General features: G+C 53.1%; 1 protein-coding gene across 1 annotated transcript in view; it reads left to right on the top strand.

Annotated features, from left to right (window-relative positions):
• Window positions 1-16,031, top strand: part of LOC119949985 (maestro heat-like repeat family member 5) — a 63,854-nt gene that overhangs the window by 5,384 nt on the left and 42,439 nt on the right. The window contains 9 exon segments of the mRNA XM_038771842.1: window positions 5,039-5,174; window positions 6,079-6,238; window positions 9,108-9,163; window positions 9,699-9,806; window positions 10,607-10,723; window positions 11,013-11,132; window positions 13,307-13,498; window positions 14,636-14,758; window positions 15,155-15,234. Coding sequence (XP_038627770.1) covers window positions 5,039-5,174; window positions 6,079-6,238; window positions 9,108-9,163; window positions 9,699-9,806; window positions 10,607-10,723; window positions 11,013-11,132; window positions 13,307-13,498; window positions 14,636-14,758; window positions 15,155-15,234 — 1,092 coding nt within the window.

Below are 16,031 nucleotides of genomic sequence, written 5' to 3'. Positions count from 1 at the left end.
AAAATAAATAAATAAATAGAGTAATAAATATGTACAAACATATATACATATATACGGGTGCTGTGGGAAGGGAAGGAGGTAAGATGAGGGGGATGGAGAGGGGGACGAGGGGCAGAGGAAGGAAGGGGCTCAGTCTGGGAAGGCCTCCTGGAGAAGGTGAGCTCCCAGTAGGGCCTTGAAGGGAGGAAGAGAGCTAGCTTGGTGGATGGGCAGAGGGAGGGCATTCCAGGCCAGAGGGATGACGTGGACCGGGGGTCGATGGCGGGACAGGCGAGAATGAGGCACGGTGAGGAGATTAGCAGCACAGGAGCGGAGGGTGTGGGGTGGGCTGTAGAAGGAGAAGGGAGGTGAGGTATGAGGGGAGCCTTGAAGCCAAGGGTGAGCAGTGTCTGCCTGATGTGCAGATTGATTGGTAGCCACTGGAGATTTTTGAGGAGGGGAGTAACATGCTCAGAGCGTTTCTGGACAAAGACAATCCGGGCAGCAGCATGAAGTATGGATTGAAGTGGGGAGAGACATGAGGATGGGAGATCAGAGAGAAGGCTGATACAGTAGTCCAGATGGGATAGGATGAGAGCTTGAACGAGCAGGGTAGCAGTTTGGATGGAGAGGAAAGGGCGGATCTTGGCAATGTTGCGGAGCTGAGACCGGCAGGTTTTGGTGACGGCTTGGATGTGAGGGGTGAATGAGAGAGCGGAGTCGAGGATGACACCAAGGTTGCGGGCTTGTGAGACGGGAAGGATGGTAGTGCCGTCAACAGAGATGGGAAAGGCAGGGAGAGGGCAGGGTTTGGGAGGGAAGACAAGGAGTTCAGTCTTGGACATGTTGAGTTTGAGGTGGCGGCAGACATCCAGATGGAGATGTCCTGAAGGCAGGAGGAGATGCGAGCCTGGAGAGAGGGGGAGAGAGCAGGGGCAGAGACGTAGATCTGGGTGTCATCAGCGTAGAGATGATAGTTGAAGCTGAGGGAGCGAATGAGGTCACCAAGGGAGTGCGTGTAGATCGAGAACAGAAGGGGACCAAGCACTGAACCTTGGGGAACCCCCACAGTAAGTGGATGGGAGGGGGAGGAGGAGCCTGCAAAAGAGACTGAGAATGAACGACCGGAGAGATAAGAGGAGAACCAGGAGAGGACGGAGTCTGTGACGCCAAGGTTGGATAGCGTGTTGAGGAGAAGGGGGTGGTCCACAGTGTCGAAGGCAGCTGAGAGGTCGAGGAGGATTAGGATAGAGTATGAGCCGTTGGATTTGGCAAGCAGGAGGTCATTGGTGACCTTGGAGAGGGCAGTTTCCGTCGAATGTAGGGGACGGAAGCCAGACTGGAGGGGGTCGAGGAGAGAGTTGGTGTTGAGGAATTCTAGGCAGCGAGTGTAGACAACTCGTTCAAGGAGTTTGGAAAGGAATGGTAGGAGGGATATGGGGCGATAAGTAGAAGGTGAGGTGGGGTCAAGAGAGGGTTTTTTTAAGATGGGAGAGACATGGGCACGTTTGAAGGCAGAAGGGAAGGAACCAGTGGAGAATGAGTGGTTGAAGATGGAGGTTAAGGAGGGGAGAAGGGATGGAGCGAGAGATTTCATGAGATGAGAGGGAATGGGGTCAGAAGCACAGGTGGCCGGAGTAGCACTTGAGAGGAGGGAGGAGAGCTCCTCTGAGGATACTGCTGGGAAGGATGGGAGAGTAGCAGAGAGTGTTGAGAGCCGGGAGGTTGGAGAACTGGGGGGAGTGACTTTGGGGAGGTCGGACCTGATGGATTTAATTTTGTTAATGAAGTAGGAGGCCAGATCATTAGGGGTGAGAGAAGGAGGAGGGGGAGGAACCAGGGGCCTGAGAAGGGAGTTAAATGTACAGGAGAGCTGGCAGGGATGATGGGCATGGGTGTCAATAAGGGAGGAGAAATAGTTTTGTCTGGCAGAGGAGAGGGCTGAGTTAAGGCAGGAAAGGATAAACTTGAAGTGAACGAGGTTGGCATGGTGTTTAGACTTTCGCCAGCAGCGTTCGGCAGCTCGAGCATAAGAGCAAAGGAGGCGGACAGTGGCAGTGATCCAGGGCTGTGGGTTAGTGGTGCGAGAGCGGCGAAGGGAAAGGGGAGCGAGTGAGTCTAGCTGAGTAGAAAGGGTAGAGTTGAGAGCAGTAATCTGATCGTCAAGACTGGGTAGAGAGGAGAGGGCAGCGAGGTGGGGTGTGAGGCGCTCAGAAAGATGGATGGGGTCAAGAGAGCGGAGATCTCTGTGAAGGAGTAATATGGATTTACAGGATAAAGGAGTGTGAGTGAAGAGGCAGGTGAGAAGATTATGATCAGAGAGAGGGATTTCAGAGTTGGTGAGGGTGGATACAGTGCAGTGATAGGAGATGATGAGGTCGAGAGTATGACCAAGTTGGTGAGTGGGTGAGGTGGGGTGGAGCAAGAGGTTGGCAGCGTCGAGGAGAGATAGAAGGCGGGCGGCAGAGGAGTCATCAGGGATATCCATGTGGATGTTGAAGTCTCCGAGGATCAGAGTGGGCATGGAAAATGAGAGAAGGAAGGTGAGAAAGGGGTCAAAATCGTTAAAGAAGTTGGAGGTGGGGTCGGGGGGGCAGTAGATGACGGCTACAAGAATCTGGAGGGGGTGGGAGAGGCGAATAATGTGGGCTTCAAAGGAAGGGAAGGAAAGGGAATGGGGAGGAGGGCTAGTGCGAAAGCGACATTGGGGCTCGAGAAGGAAACCGACACCTCCTCCTTTTCCGGTGAGTCTGGGGGAGTGGGAGAAGAAGAGGCCTCCACTGGAGAGAGCAGCAGAAGAGACCGTGTCGTCCGGAGACAATCATGTTTCAGTTAGGGCGAGGAGAAGTAGAGAGCTGGAAAGGAATACGTCCAGGATGAAAGGGATCTTACTTAAAACGGAGCGGGGGTTCCAGAGGCCACACTTGGCAGCAGCTATCGAGGGAGGGGAGGGAGGGGGAAGGGTGCAAGGGGTGGGGAGGGTTTAGATTGGGATGAGTTGGCGGGGGCCTAGGCGGGGAGAGTGGGAATCAATCAATCAATCAATCGTATTTATTGAGCGTTTACTGTGTGCAGAGCACTGTACTAAGCGCTTGGGAAGTACAAGTTGGCAACATATAGAGACAGTCCCTACCCAACAGTGGGCTCACAGTCTAAAAGGGGGAGACAGAGAACAAAACCAAACATACTAACAAAATAAAATAAATAGAATAGATATGTACAAGTAAAATAAATAGAGTAATAAATATGTACAAACATATAACATATATACAGGTGCTTTGGGGAAGGGAAGGAGGTAAGATGGGGGGATGGAGAGGGGGATGAGGGGGAGAGGAAGGAAGGTGCTCAGTCTGGGAAGGCCTCCTGGAGGAGGTGAGCTCTCAGTAGGGCCTTGAAGGGAGGAAGAGAGCTGGCTTGTGTGGGCAGAGGGAGGGCATTCCAGGCCCGGGGGATGACGTGGGCTGGGGGTCGATGGAGGGACAGGCGAGAACGAGGCCTAACGGTGAGGAGATTAGCGGCAGAGGAGCGGAGGGGGCGGGGTGGGCTGGAGAAGGAGAGAAGGGAGGTGAGGTAGGAGGGGGCGAGGTGATGGACAGCCTTGAAGCCCAGGGTGAGGAGTTTCTGCCTGATGCACAGATTGATTGGTAGCCACTGGAGATTTTTGAGGAAGGGAGTAACATGCCCAGAGCGTTTCTGGACAAAGACAATCCAGGCAGCAGCATGATGTATGGATTGAAGTGGGGAGAGACATGAGGATGGGAGATCAGAGAGAAGGCTGATACAGTAGTTCAGACGGGATAGGATGAGAGCTTGAACGAGCAGGGTAGCGGCTTGGATGGAGAGGAAAGGGCAGATCTTGGCAATGTTGCGGAGCTGAGACTGGCAGGTTTGGGTGACGGCTTGGATGTGAGGGGTGAATGAGAGAGTGGAGTCGAGGATGACACCAAGTTTGCGGGCTTGTGAGATGGGAAGGATGGTAGTGCCGTCAACAGTGATGGGAAAGTCAGGGAGAGGGCAGGGTTTGGGAGGGAAGACAAGGAGTTCAGTCTTGGACATGTTGAGTTTGAGGTGGCGGGCAGACATCCAGATGGAGATGTCCTGAAGGCAGGAGGAGATGCGAGCCTGGAGAGAGGGGGAGAGAGCAGGGGCAGAGATGTAGATCTGGGTGTCATCAGCATAGAGATGATAGTTGAAGCTGAGGGAGCGAATGAGGTCACCAAGGGAGTGAGTGTAGATCGAGAACAGAAGGGGACCAAGCACTGAACCTTGGGGAACCCCCACAGTAAGGGGATGGGAGGGGGAGGAGGAGCCTGCAAAAGAGAGTGAGAATGAACGACCGGAGAGATAAGAGGAGAACCAGGAGAGGACGGAGTCTGTGACGCCAAGGTCAGATAGCGTGTTGAGGAGAAGGGGGTGGTCCACAGTGTCGAAGGCAGCTAAGAGGTCGAGGAGGATTAGGATAGAGTATGAGCCGTTGGATTTGGCAAGCAGGAGGTCATTGGTGACCTTGGAGAGGGCAGTTTCCGTCGAATGTAGGGGACGGAAGCCAGACTGGAGGGGGTCGAGGAGAGAGTTGTTGTTGAGGAATTCTAGGCAGCGCGTGTAGACAACTTGTTCAAGGAGTTTGGAAATGAATGGTAGGAGGGATATGGGGCGATAAGTAGAAGGTGAGGTGGGGTCAAGAGAGGGTTTTTTTAGGATGGAAGAGACATGGGCATGGGAAGAGGGGTGGCGATGGGAAAGGAGAACTGGGACGGGGTGGGGGCGGGGAGAAGGGAAGGGAGGGGGCTGGGAGGGAGGAGTGGAGGACTGGCGCTGGTACAGAGGAATCAGTTTTCCCATGTGCCAAAGAAGCCCAAGACATTCAACAAGAAGCTCCCTGCTTCACCTGCTCAACTCAGTGCAGCTGAGCCTGCCTGTTTTCTGTGGCTCAGTCCCCTCTGTGGGACCGATGACCAGCCTGCCGCAGGTCTGCCCACTCTAATGTTGGCATTCCAGGCGGGCCTGGCACCTGTGACCCTGGAGCATCCCGCTCTGCCAAAGCTCTTCTCCACTCTCTGCAGGGGATGTCCGCCAAACACAAGTTTTTGATCTTCGGGGTCTTAGAAAGGATCATCAGGGGTGCCAGGAAGCTGAATGCCAACATGGACCACACCCTCATCGGGCTGGCACTGGAAAATATGACCAAGATAACGGTAAGAAGGCTCAGGTGCAGCTTGAGTAATTGATTGATGGATCACTGACCAGGTAACTCCCCAGAAAGAACCACCGTGGATTTCCCCAGATTGAGCTTTGTCATAATAGGTCAGTATTCAGGGAAATCTTCCTTGGATCTAGCCTTAATTCTTCTTACTGCAATTGAACCAATGAACCAGTAGCCACCATCACAGGTCACATGCCCATCTGTCCTGGAGACAGGACCATGGAAGGAGGGAGGGAAATGGATTCCATGACCTCTGAAGGTCCCTTTCAGCTCAAGTAAAGCAGGCCTCCCTAAGTCAAGAACCAGCTCTGGGCTTCCCAGCAAGAGCGGAGAGGTAAGCCAGGCCCACTCCTGGTGTGGACACTGCAGACCCAGCTGCCTGATACTGCTCCATTTCCCACCTTCGGGGCTAGGTGTTCTGGGTGATTTTCTTTCCCACTGAATCCTCCCTTCCTCCTTCCCTCCCTGCCCTTCTCTTTCCTGCCAGGCCTGCCGGCCTTGGTCCCCAACTCCCCCCCTGCCTTGGTCCCCAACTCCCTGCCTACTTGCCTGCCTCTTTCCTTCTAAGTCTGCCTGCTTTCATCCCTCCGTGCCTGCTTGCTTCTTTCCTTCCCTCCCTGCCTGCCTTTAGGCAACCTTCCTTCCCTCCCTGCCTTCCTGTCTGTCACCCTTCCCGTCTCTCCTCAGTCCCAGTCTCCCTCTCTCCCCCTTCCAGCCTCCCCACCCACCCCCTACCTTCTCTCTATCCCAGCTGGTCTCCCAGCCTCCCTCTCTCCTTGCCTACCTCCTAGGCTCCATCTCTCCCCTCCTACCTTCCATCCTACCTCCCAGCCTCCCTCTCTACCCAACTCCCTGCCATGTTCCCAGAGCATCCCCCTCTGTCTCTGCTGCTCTAGGAGCTGAAGGACGCCTACCAGAATGCTGCTAGCGACATTCTAGTGGCGCTGTATGCACACTCAAAGCAACTGGTGATCCACAAGTTAGAGGAAGAATTCCTGACTGGGACATTCCCCCACCGCAGTTTCCTATACACCATGGGCACCATCTCCTCGAGCGGTAGGTGCTTCCTCCTCTGCCGAGTCACCTGGCAACCCCTCGCTCTGCCCAGGGGCAACTCTACCACTCTACCCTCAATGTCCTCTTCCAACATTAGCCCAGCCAGACAGGAGAAGACAAGCCAGAGCAAAGGTAATCCCATGCTTCCGGTTGGAAATGGGACCTTGGGACCCCATCCAAGCTTGCTCGCTTCCCACTTCCCTTCTGGTAGCCATGGCAGCCCGGGAAAGGGGTAGCAGTGTGGGCTTAAAGTCCCCCAGCACTTGGGGGTGTCAGGACAACAAGTCTCAGAATGCCATGGGCTGAGCCCGCTCCAGCCAGAATAAGGGGTGAACGAGGGCTCTGCTGTTAGACTGAGATCTGGTGGGGTGGGTTCAGGGCAGGTTGACCCATTCCACCTGGATGATTCTCACTTGGTGAAAATGGTATATTTTTCTCCAATTGCCCAGGATCCCATCAAATAACAGGACACTCCCCGGCCAAACAGGGAAGCTTGGTCGGACTTCAACTAGGGGTGCTGTCTGTTTGGGATATGCATTTTTGGGGAGATGGCTTTTCAGAAGAAAATTCCAACTTTGGCCCAAATTTCCCAGAGGGAATCTGTAGGCTAAATTCCAATAGAATCTGGATGTTGGTGCCTCAGCCATGGGTCCCATAATAGGTTGGTGAGAGAGCAGGTAGGCAAGCCTCTCCATCAATCCACCCTACAATTGGTTCTATTGACTGTATTGACTGATTGAATCCATACAAAAACTGTATTGAGTTCTTTGGAGAGTATGGTAGACAGAGACAACATGATCCCTGCCCTCAGGGCGCTTATAATCCAGAGGGGTAGAGAGACACTGAAATTTTCGACAGGTAGGAGGAAGCAAATCATCATCATCAATCGTATTTATTGAGTGCTTACTGTGTGCAGAGCACTGTACTAAGCGCTTGGGAAGTACAAGTTGGCAACATATAGAGACAGTCCCTACCCAACAGTGGGCTCACAGTCTAAAAGGAAAGCAAATGAGGATTAAAGATACGTACATCAGTACTCCATGGAGTGGGGAGATGGGGTGATGCACTGAGGGTTGGGAAATGGAACTATGCCCGGGTCTCACCTTGCTCAGGGCTGTAGTTCCTTTCCCTCCGGCCCAAGGAACAAAACAGAAATCACAACGATCCCATTCCAAATCATCTGGGAATTGTTAGCAACACCCCAGATGAACTGTGGGTTTTAGCCATAGAACCAATCATTTTCCCCCAGATGCTGGAAATAAGGTGTGCATGGCCCAAGATTTCACTAAACACACCTGCCCTCCCAAATCCACTCCTCCCCAGATCCTGCTCCATCTCCGCTGACCACACCCACCATCGTACCCATTTCACAATCCCGGTAACTCAAAGCATCTAGGGTTCCCGGGGGCCAAACATGACCCAATCGAATTGGATTTTCAATGGATTTCAGCCCTTCAAATCATAGAACCCGTCATCATAGCCCAGATGCTGGAAATGAGGTGTCGTCCTTGACTCTACTAATCTTCAACCCACGTATTCAGCCTGTCACCGAATCCTGTCAGTTCTATCTGTATAACATCTCCAAAATCTGCCCCTTCCTCTCATTTCAAAACCCAAAATGTGCCGAATGAACCCTGACCTGGGCTCCTCATTCCTCGCCCTGGCAGGCTGGGAAATCTCCCATGGTGCCAAGGCCAGTGAATGGGAATTTCCGGGTTGAGGCCAACCAAGACAGCTGCACCCAGGGTGGTGCCATTGGGGTGGAGCTGGTGAGTCGGAGATGTAGAGCTTAAAATTAGCCAACTCTTTAGCCTTCCCTCCCCGTTAGAGGTTAAAGCCACCCCACCAGCCACCGGGAAAATACCCAAATATAGCCTGGGAGGAGCCGGCCCTGCCCAGCCCAAGTTAAAACAAAGAGGGAGCCTTTTTCCCAGGAATTTGTCACTGCTCCCTGGGACACTCGCTGTCCAGATCAGTCCCGCCTCAGTCCCACCAAGTCCTCACCCCTCTAACCAGGACAGGAGGGCTGACGAAATCAAGCTGTTCAGCGGGGTTGAGGCTATGGTCTTGATCGATGATTCACTGTGGAGCTAGAAGGGCAATGGGCACTGCAGCGTCCAGTGCAGCCAAGTGGTCACTGAGGGACCAGGGCCAGAGAAGCAGCGTGGCTTACTGGAAAGAGCACGGGCTTGGGAGTCAGAGGACGTGAGTTCTAATCCTGGCTCTGCCACCTATCTGCTGTGTGACCTTGGGCAAGCCACTTAACTCCTCTGTGCCTCAGTTACCTCATCTGTAAAATGGGGCTGAAGACTTTGAGCCTCACGTGGGACAATCTGATTACCTTGCATCTACCCCAGTGCTTAGAAAAGTGCTTGGCACTTAGTAAATGCTTAACAAATACCATAATTATTATTATGATTGTGAAGGAGACCAGAGTCTCAGGACAGAGGCTACGTCTACATTAGCTGGCAATCTTGGGGAGATTGGTAATAATAATAATGATAGTATTTGTTAAGCGCTTACTATGTGTGAAGCACTGTTCTAAGTGCTGGGGGGATGCAAGGTGATCAGATTGTCCCACGTGGGGCTCACAGTCTTAATCCCCATTTGACAGATGAGGTAACTGAGGCACAGAGAAGTGAAGTGACTTGCCCAAAGTCACACAGTTGACAAGTGGTGGAGCCGGGATTAGAACCCATGACCTCTGACTCCCAATCCCTGGCTCTTTCCACTGAGCCACGCTGCTTCTCTGACAAGAAGCTTGGCCTGGAATAGTTGAATAATTCAGTCCAAAGTGTGTATTGAGATTTCAATTGTATGAGGAATTATCTGAGACTCTCTATAAGGCTGACATATCTCTCCTCACCAGAACACCTACAGGACTCCCCAGAGAAAAAGGAATACTGGGAAGAACAGCTGACTCGGGTAAGGAACATTTCAGTCTTCTCCCATCCAGTCCTATGCCAAGATTCACCAGAACAGCGATGTTCACCTTTCAGCAAGCCTGAGTTTGACCTGGACCGGACATCAGTAGAGATGGCACCCTCACTACCAGCACCACCCGGACTTTCATCATCAACATCATCATCATCTTTCACCTTCATTATCACTACTGTTACCACTCCCACTCTTTTATCTTCTTCATCATTATCACCATCTTCACCATCATTGACATCTTCATCATCGCCACCCTCGCCACAATCATCTTCACTATCACCCCCCACCCCCACCATCATCATCGCCATACCTTCCACTATCACTACTATCATTACCTTCATCCTCAACACCATCACTTATTTCAGCACTCATATTCACCTTCATTAGCGCTTAGAACAGTGGTTGGCACTTAGCAAGCACTTAAATACCATCATCATCATTATCACATTGGTAGCTCACCATCCTGCCCTCTTTATCCCCATCACTGCCAAATCCTCTAATGAGCCTCCTTATCGGACAACAGGTAGGTGCCAAATCAACTGGATTCTTATTGGTGAATGACTGGGCTCAGCAGCTGATGTGGGCTATCACCCGGTCTGATCGAGACTGTCCCGAGCCTACCCCCGAGAAGGTCAGTGGTTTGCTTGGCTTTTTTTCTTGATGTCAATGGGAGCCGGGTGTCTGAAAGGATAGGACAGGACTGGAAGAGGGACAGAGGTGGGTAACCAGGATGATCAGGGGGATGGAGCCGCTTCAAAATGAGGACAGACTGAAGAGGGAAGAGCTCTGCATCCTGGATGGGGGACAGGATTGAAGTTCCCAGAGTCACGACAGATGGGGAAAGGGCAAAATGCAACTCTTGTCCCCAAAATCCCACACCCTCAGGATCAGGGGCCCGCACTGAAGCGTGAGGGTGGTGGGTTAAAAATAATTCAAAGGAAACACTTCTTCATATGGTAGTGGGGACATATAAGGGATTTTTTTCACCTCATAAGAAGCATTCAGGTTGAAAATATTGATAAGTTGATTCGTAGTGGATTTCTACAGTCAGCCGATCATATTTATTGAGCATTTAATGTGTGCAGAACACTGTAGTAAATGCTTGGGAGAGTACACTATAACAATTAATGGATATATCTTCTGCCCACAGTGAGATTACAGTCTAACAGGGGTTAGTACTATTTCTAGAGGGGTTAGTACAACTAGTAGGGAGAGGGGTGTTGGATGGGGGGGGATTCTGGGTATCCTGAAAAAATAACCACCGCTTAGTTTCTCCAAGCTTCCTGATGCTGCTGTTGGAGAGAGAGTCCTGGGTGGGGGGAGGCGGGGAGATGAACCGTGGGCTGACCCTTAGGGCATTGCTTACTTTTATATTCCTCCTCTGAGTATGGAGCCCACCTCACTCGGTTCTCACCCTTTATCCCCTTCCAGGCTTTCCTGTTCACCAACTATGGGATGATGCTCCGAGCAACTAACAACAGTGCTCTGGTGTGAAAGCATCTCAGATCCCTCCTGGAGGTGTCACATCAATCACCAGCCCACAGAGAGGTGAGACAGGGGACCTTAGCACCCACTGGCTCCAGAGTCCCACAACCATTTGTCCAGGCCTGGGAAGTTGGGATGTGGCCAGGAGTGGGACCAGAACTACTCCGATCTGGCTGCTGCGATCCTGATCATTTCCACCTCTGGCCAGGAGAGACTGGAGGACGATGGGGTGGGCAGAGGGGAACAAGAAAGCCTCGGCTTCCCACTTCTCTCAAGACCCACCTCTTCACCAGAGGTGAGCTCGATCGTCAGGATGAAAAGAGGGGGTTACCTTCCTCTCTTCTCCTCATAGGGTGTGGCCCTAACCCTAGGACTGGCAGCCACCCACCATCTTACTGACACCTGGGCTGTGCTGGATGAGTTTGGCCGAATGGGACCTCAGAGGAAGTGTTGGAGCCACCTAAGCCACTAGGTACCAGACCCCAACAATCAGTCACTCAGTGTCAGTCAGCCTTTTTCAGGTCGGTTAGCCATGACTCGGTCTATCAGTGTCAGCAACAGGAACAGAGGAAGGAGAAGACTAGATTTTATAAGCTAACTCATTGCCTGGTCCTGGTGGCATCCCCAGGTTGGGGAGAGGATAGCACCAGAGAAACAGCATGGTGTAGTGGATAGAGCATGGACTTGGGAGTCAGAAGGTCATGGGATCTAAGCCCGGCTCCACCACTTCTCTGCTGTGTGACCTTGGGCAAGTTACTTCAATTCTCTGAGCCTCCGTTACCCCATCTATAAAATGGGGATTGAGATTGTGAGCCCCATGTGGTACAAGGGACTGTGTCCAACTCAATTTGCTTGTATCCATTCTAGCACTTAGTACAGTGCCTGGCACATAGTAAGTGCTTAACAAATACTATAATTATTGTTGTCTCCAAAAGCAAAAGTGGGCACCGTCCTGGCCCCGAGGGACCTGTGAGTATTGAGCAGTTTCCTTCTCAGCTGTCATTCAGCTGCTGGACCCCTGCTCCAAGAGCACCTGAGCAGCCTCGTCCATGTTCGATGCCTGCTCAAAGCCTGCTCGAAGTCTGCTCAGGACTTTGGCTCCCAGATTATGAGGGCCTGCTCAGCAGTGCCACAGAAGCGTGGGAGGGTGGGGAAGGGGGAGGGGAGGGGAAGAGAAGGAGTCTAACCCAGGCCCAGTGGCCTCTAGACAGGCCATCCTTCCATCTGCTGGGAGGTTGTAGGGACAGGATCCCAACAACGTGACCACCCCTCCTCAACTCCACTGCCTCCCTACTCCCTGCACAGACCTTCCTCACCTCCCATTCACAGATGGAGACGGTCACTGCCAGGCCCAAGACAGTGCCTTAGCCCAGGTCACTTGGAAACAGCCCAGGAACAAGAATTTTCCATCCTTCCAAGCCTCTCTCCCCAACTTGAGACACAGCCTCCCTCCCTTCCCTCCTCCCGAGAGTTATGTTTCTTAACCAGAAAGTATGTTTCTAAACTAGAAAGCCCATGATGTCTCATCTGAAGAGGACCCAGAGTAGAAGGGTGATGCCATCGGCTCTCCGGGGGGAATGGGTAGGAAACCCCCCCAAAAAAGAGGCCATTACCTTTTTCCATGCACCGCCCAGCCTCACCCTGCCCACAGAGCCTTTCTCTAGAAGTCCAAGGGCTGCAGGACCACAGGAACAAAGATCAAGGTCACACTAGGGCTGTGGAGCTGGACCAGCCCTTCCATCTCAGAGGACAGGTTTCCCTCTGGACTCTGGCCTCCAAGACACCAGGGCTGGAGGATGGCTGGGTGGGCTGGAGGGAGTGAGGGAAGGAGAGGAAAGGAGAGAGGCAGGGAGGGAGGGAGGAGAGAGAAAACTGAGCAACTGGGCCACTCTGGTCTCCTTTGCCCTAGAAACCAGGTTGCCTGGGGCAGTGTGAATTAAAAGTCAGGGATGGCAATGGGTGCCTGGGTGGATATTGAGATGGCAACTGAGGGGGCGTGCTGACTGGACTGGATCGTGCTGGCTGGACTAGGTCGTACAGTCCAGACTGAGCTTTGTTGGTCAGACTGGGCTGCACTGAGAGGCACTATGCAGGGTGACCTGGTCCTTTAAACAGCATTGCCCCTGGTCACCTTTCCTAGTGCACCTCCCCTCCCCAACCCCCACAGGTCTCTGAGGAAGGGTCTGTACCCAGTCATTTGGCTACTCCCCTCCAGAATCCAATTTAGGGTGGTGGCATATGTATTGAGCACTTAATGCATGCAGAGCACTGTACTAGGCGCTTGGGAGAATACAATATAACAATATAAAAGACGCATTCCCTTCCTACAACAAGCTTACAGTCTAGAGGGTGGTGAGGAGAAAAGATGGGCACAGGGTCACCCTCCAAGCCCCATCCCCTCCTGCTTCCAGCTCTGGGGACGCAGCAGGGGTTGGGGCCGGGGCTCGGGTCAGTGCCGGGGCCAAATACCAGAACACCTCCCAGGCCTGCCCCTGCCACAGTGGCCCAACCCAACAGCCTTTCTGGGCCTTTTTCCTTCCCCAGAGTCAAGTTCAGGTCTGTTCTAACAGAGATCCAACACTACCTCCTCTCCCGTCCTTCTCCCTTCTCTCTTTTCCCTTCCCTCCTCCGGTGGCCCTGAGGGAGGCATTGCATCTGCAGGGAACTTGTCCACTTCTCTTCACCCTCCGGGACACCCAAGATGTGCAACGAAAGTGGATGGGCAGCACCATCCTCCTTTCCTATGGCCAAATTGTGGCCAAAGCCAAAGAAATGATCCTGCCATGGGTGGATAACATCGCATCGCGGATGGTCAACTATTTCCACTGCAGCATCTGGGTACCGAGTCGTTGCAGTCCGGCCACATCCAGCTCCCAGGGACTCCTGGGCCAAAACCCAACAGCCCAGCCAATTATGGCTCCCAGGGACTCTTGGGCCCAGAGACCTAAATCACAGCCATATCCAACTCTCTGGGACTGCTGGGTCCCGAGACCATAAATCCAGTCCACGTTCAGCTCCCAGAGACCCGGTCAGGCTCATAAATCCTGTCCATGCCTAGCTCCCTGTGACTCCTGGCACTGGGTCATCTCTCTGGAGATGCCATAGTCCCAGGTTTTGGGAATGGATGGAGAGGACATGGAATGGTTAGATTAGGCCTGAAGGCAGGGAGTGGGATGAGATCACTTCACCTGAAGAGCTAAGGGACAGGATTTGTATCCCCTGGCAAGCTGGGAGCCTGTCCCCTCCTTCCCTTCTGATGTAAACCACAATGGGTCAAGGAGACTCCAAGTCCAGATCATTTTCTGAAGGAGAGGAAGGACTGAGAGGTCCTGGCATGTTCAACACGACCAGAGTCGGAGGTGGTTTATCTATAAAGGCTTCCTGGAGAGAGTGGGTTTGTTGGGGGATGAGGAATAAGAAGGGCACCCCAGAGAGGGGGACTGGAACGGACCAACCATAGCAGCCCCGTCTCTGGGCTAACCAGTTATGTGCTTCCAAAAGAAACCTTCTACATTTCCAACTAAAACTTTTTCCTCCAACACTAGTCATTCACCTTTCATGAATATCTCTTGTGTGTTTGTCACTGCTGACTGGCAGTCCTGGGAGGGGCTTCTCGGTGCCCTCAGCTCAATTTGGAGGGGCAGGACGGGTCTGATGAATCCCCGCTGTACACAAAATCACCATAACTGGCCACTGACATGGGTTAGCCACACCTGTTTCCGTCCCTGGGGCTGGTGGCCTGTGATAACATCAGTGCCCCTCAGAATGGGCTGGGGCTGTTAAGAAAAGGGAGGCCTCTGGGCTCATCTCTCTGGTCCATGAGCTGGAGGCTGGGTGCTCCCATGGGGCTTTTGGTGGCTGAAGGGTTAACTCCATGCTGGGGTGGAGGAATCCAGGAACCCCAGCTCTGCATTTGGGGTAGAGACATCCCCACGGCCTAGCACCACCCTGACCCGTGGCCTTCCCTTGCTCCAGGACGACTCTCTAAAGCAGAGCTTCCTCACGGCCACGCTGATGCTGGTCCAGTCCATCAGAAGGACCGAGGGAGCCCAAAGCTATGCATTCCACCAGGCCCAGGAGCTCACCCGCTGTCTTGTAGTGAGTGGGCAAGGATGTGGCAGAGGGGTGGAGGGAGGTTTGTCAGGCCGGCGGGTGGCTCAGCACAGGGCTTAGCAGTCCCTCGCCCCGCTTGGATGCCCAATCTCCCCAACACTGCACCTCTCCTGCTCAGTTCAGGAAGGAAAGAAATCCTGCCTCTGGGAGGTGTGAGTGCTGGAGGTTCCAGGCATCTCTGCCCTCAGAAGGCTCCAGGAAGAGGCCCGCAGCTGTACCCACACTGTCCGCAGCTTTCCCGCCGCTGCCCGCAGTTGTCCCACTGCAGAGGGATGAAGGGAAGGAGCCTGAGATTCAGCACCAGGCTGCTGGAGGGAAGCCCTGGGGAGCAGATCCATGGCAGTCACCAGCTCATGGGCACCGGTCATTTCGGGTTCCCAGATGCTGGTCGAGAAGGAGCAGCTGGATTCCCTCTGCACCTCAGCCTGCCAGCAGGCCATGCTCATCATTGCAGATCTCAGGTAACCCCTCCTTAATCCATCTGACTCTTAAACTTCAACTTGAGACCCACCTCCCCCAGGAAGCCTTCTCTGGTTTTACCCTGTCCTCTCTCCAACTAGTTGGGATAATTCAAGACCCTGCAGCCCACCTCAGCTCATTCACTGTATCAGCCTCCTCTCCAATCTCCCATCCTCCTGTCTCTGCCCACTTCAATCCATACTTCACACCGCTGCCCGGACTGTTTTTGTCCAGAAATGCTCTGGGCATGTTACTCCCCTCCTCAAAAATCTGCAGTGGCTACCAATCAACCTACACATCAGGCAGAAACTCCTCACCCTCGGCTTCAAGGCTGTCCATCACCTCGTCCCCTCCTACCTCACCTCCCTTCTCTCCTTCTCCAGCCCAGCCCGCACCCTCCGCTCCTCTGCCGCTAATCTCCTCACCGTACCTCGTTCTCGCCTGTCCCGCCATCGACCCCCGGCCCACGTCATCCCCCCGGCCTGGAATGCCCTCCCTCTGCCCATCTGCCAAGTTAGCTCTCTTCCTCCCTTCAAGGCCCTACTGAGAGCTCACCTCCTCCAGGAGGCCTTCCCAGACTGAGCCCCCTCCTTCCTCTCCCCCTCCTCCCCCTCTCCATCCCCCCCGCCTTACCTCCTTCCCTTCCCCACATCACCTGTATATATGTATATATGTTTGTACATATTTATTACTCTATTTATTGATTTATTTTACTTGTATATATTTATTCTATTTATTTTATTTTGTTAATATGTTTTGTTTTGTTCTCTGTCTCCCCCTTCCAGACTGTGAGCCCACT

Source organism: Tachyglossus aculeatus, chromosome X1 (assembly GCF_015852505.1).
Source record: "Tachyglossus aculeatus isolate mTacAcu1 chromosome X1, mTacAcu1.pri, whole genome shotgun sequence".
In the NCBI taxonomy this organism is placed as follows: Eukaryota; Metazoa; Chordata; class Mammalia; order Monotremata; family Tachyglossidae; genus Tachyglossus; species Tachyglossus aculeatus.
The sequence above is the reverse complement of the archived record's forward strand: the minus strand, read 5'-3'. Positions and strand labels throughout refer to the sequence as shown.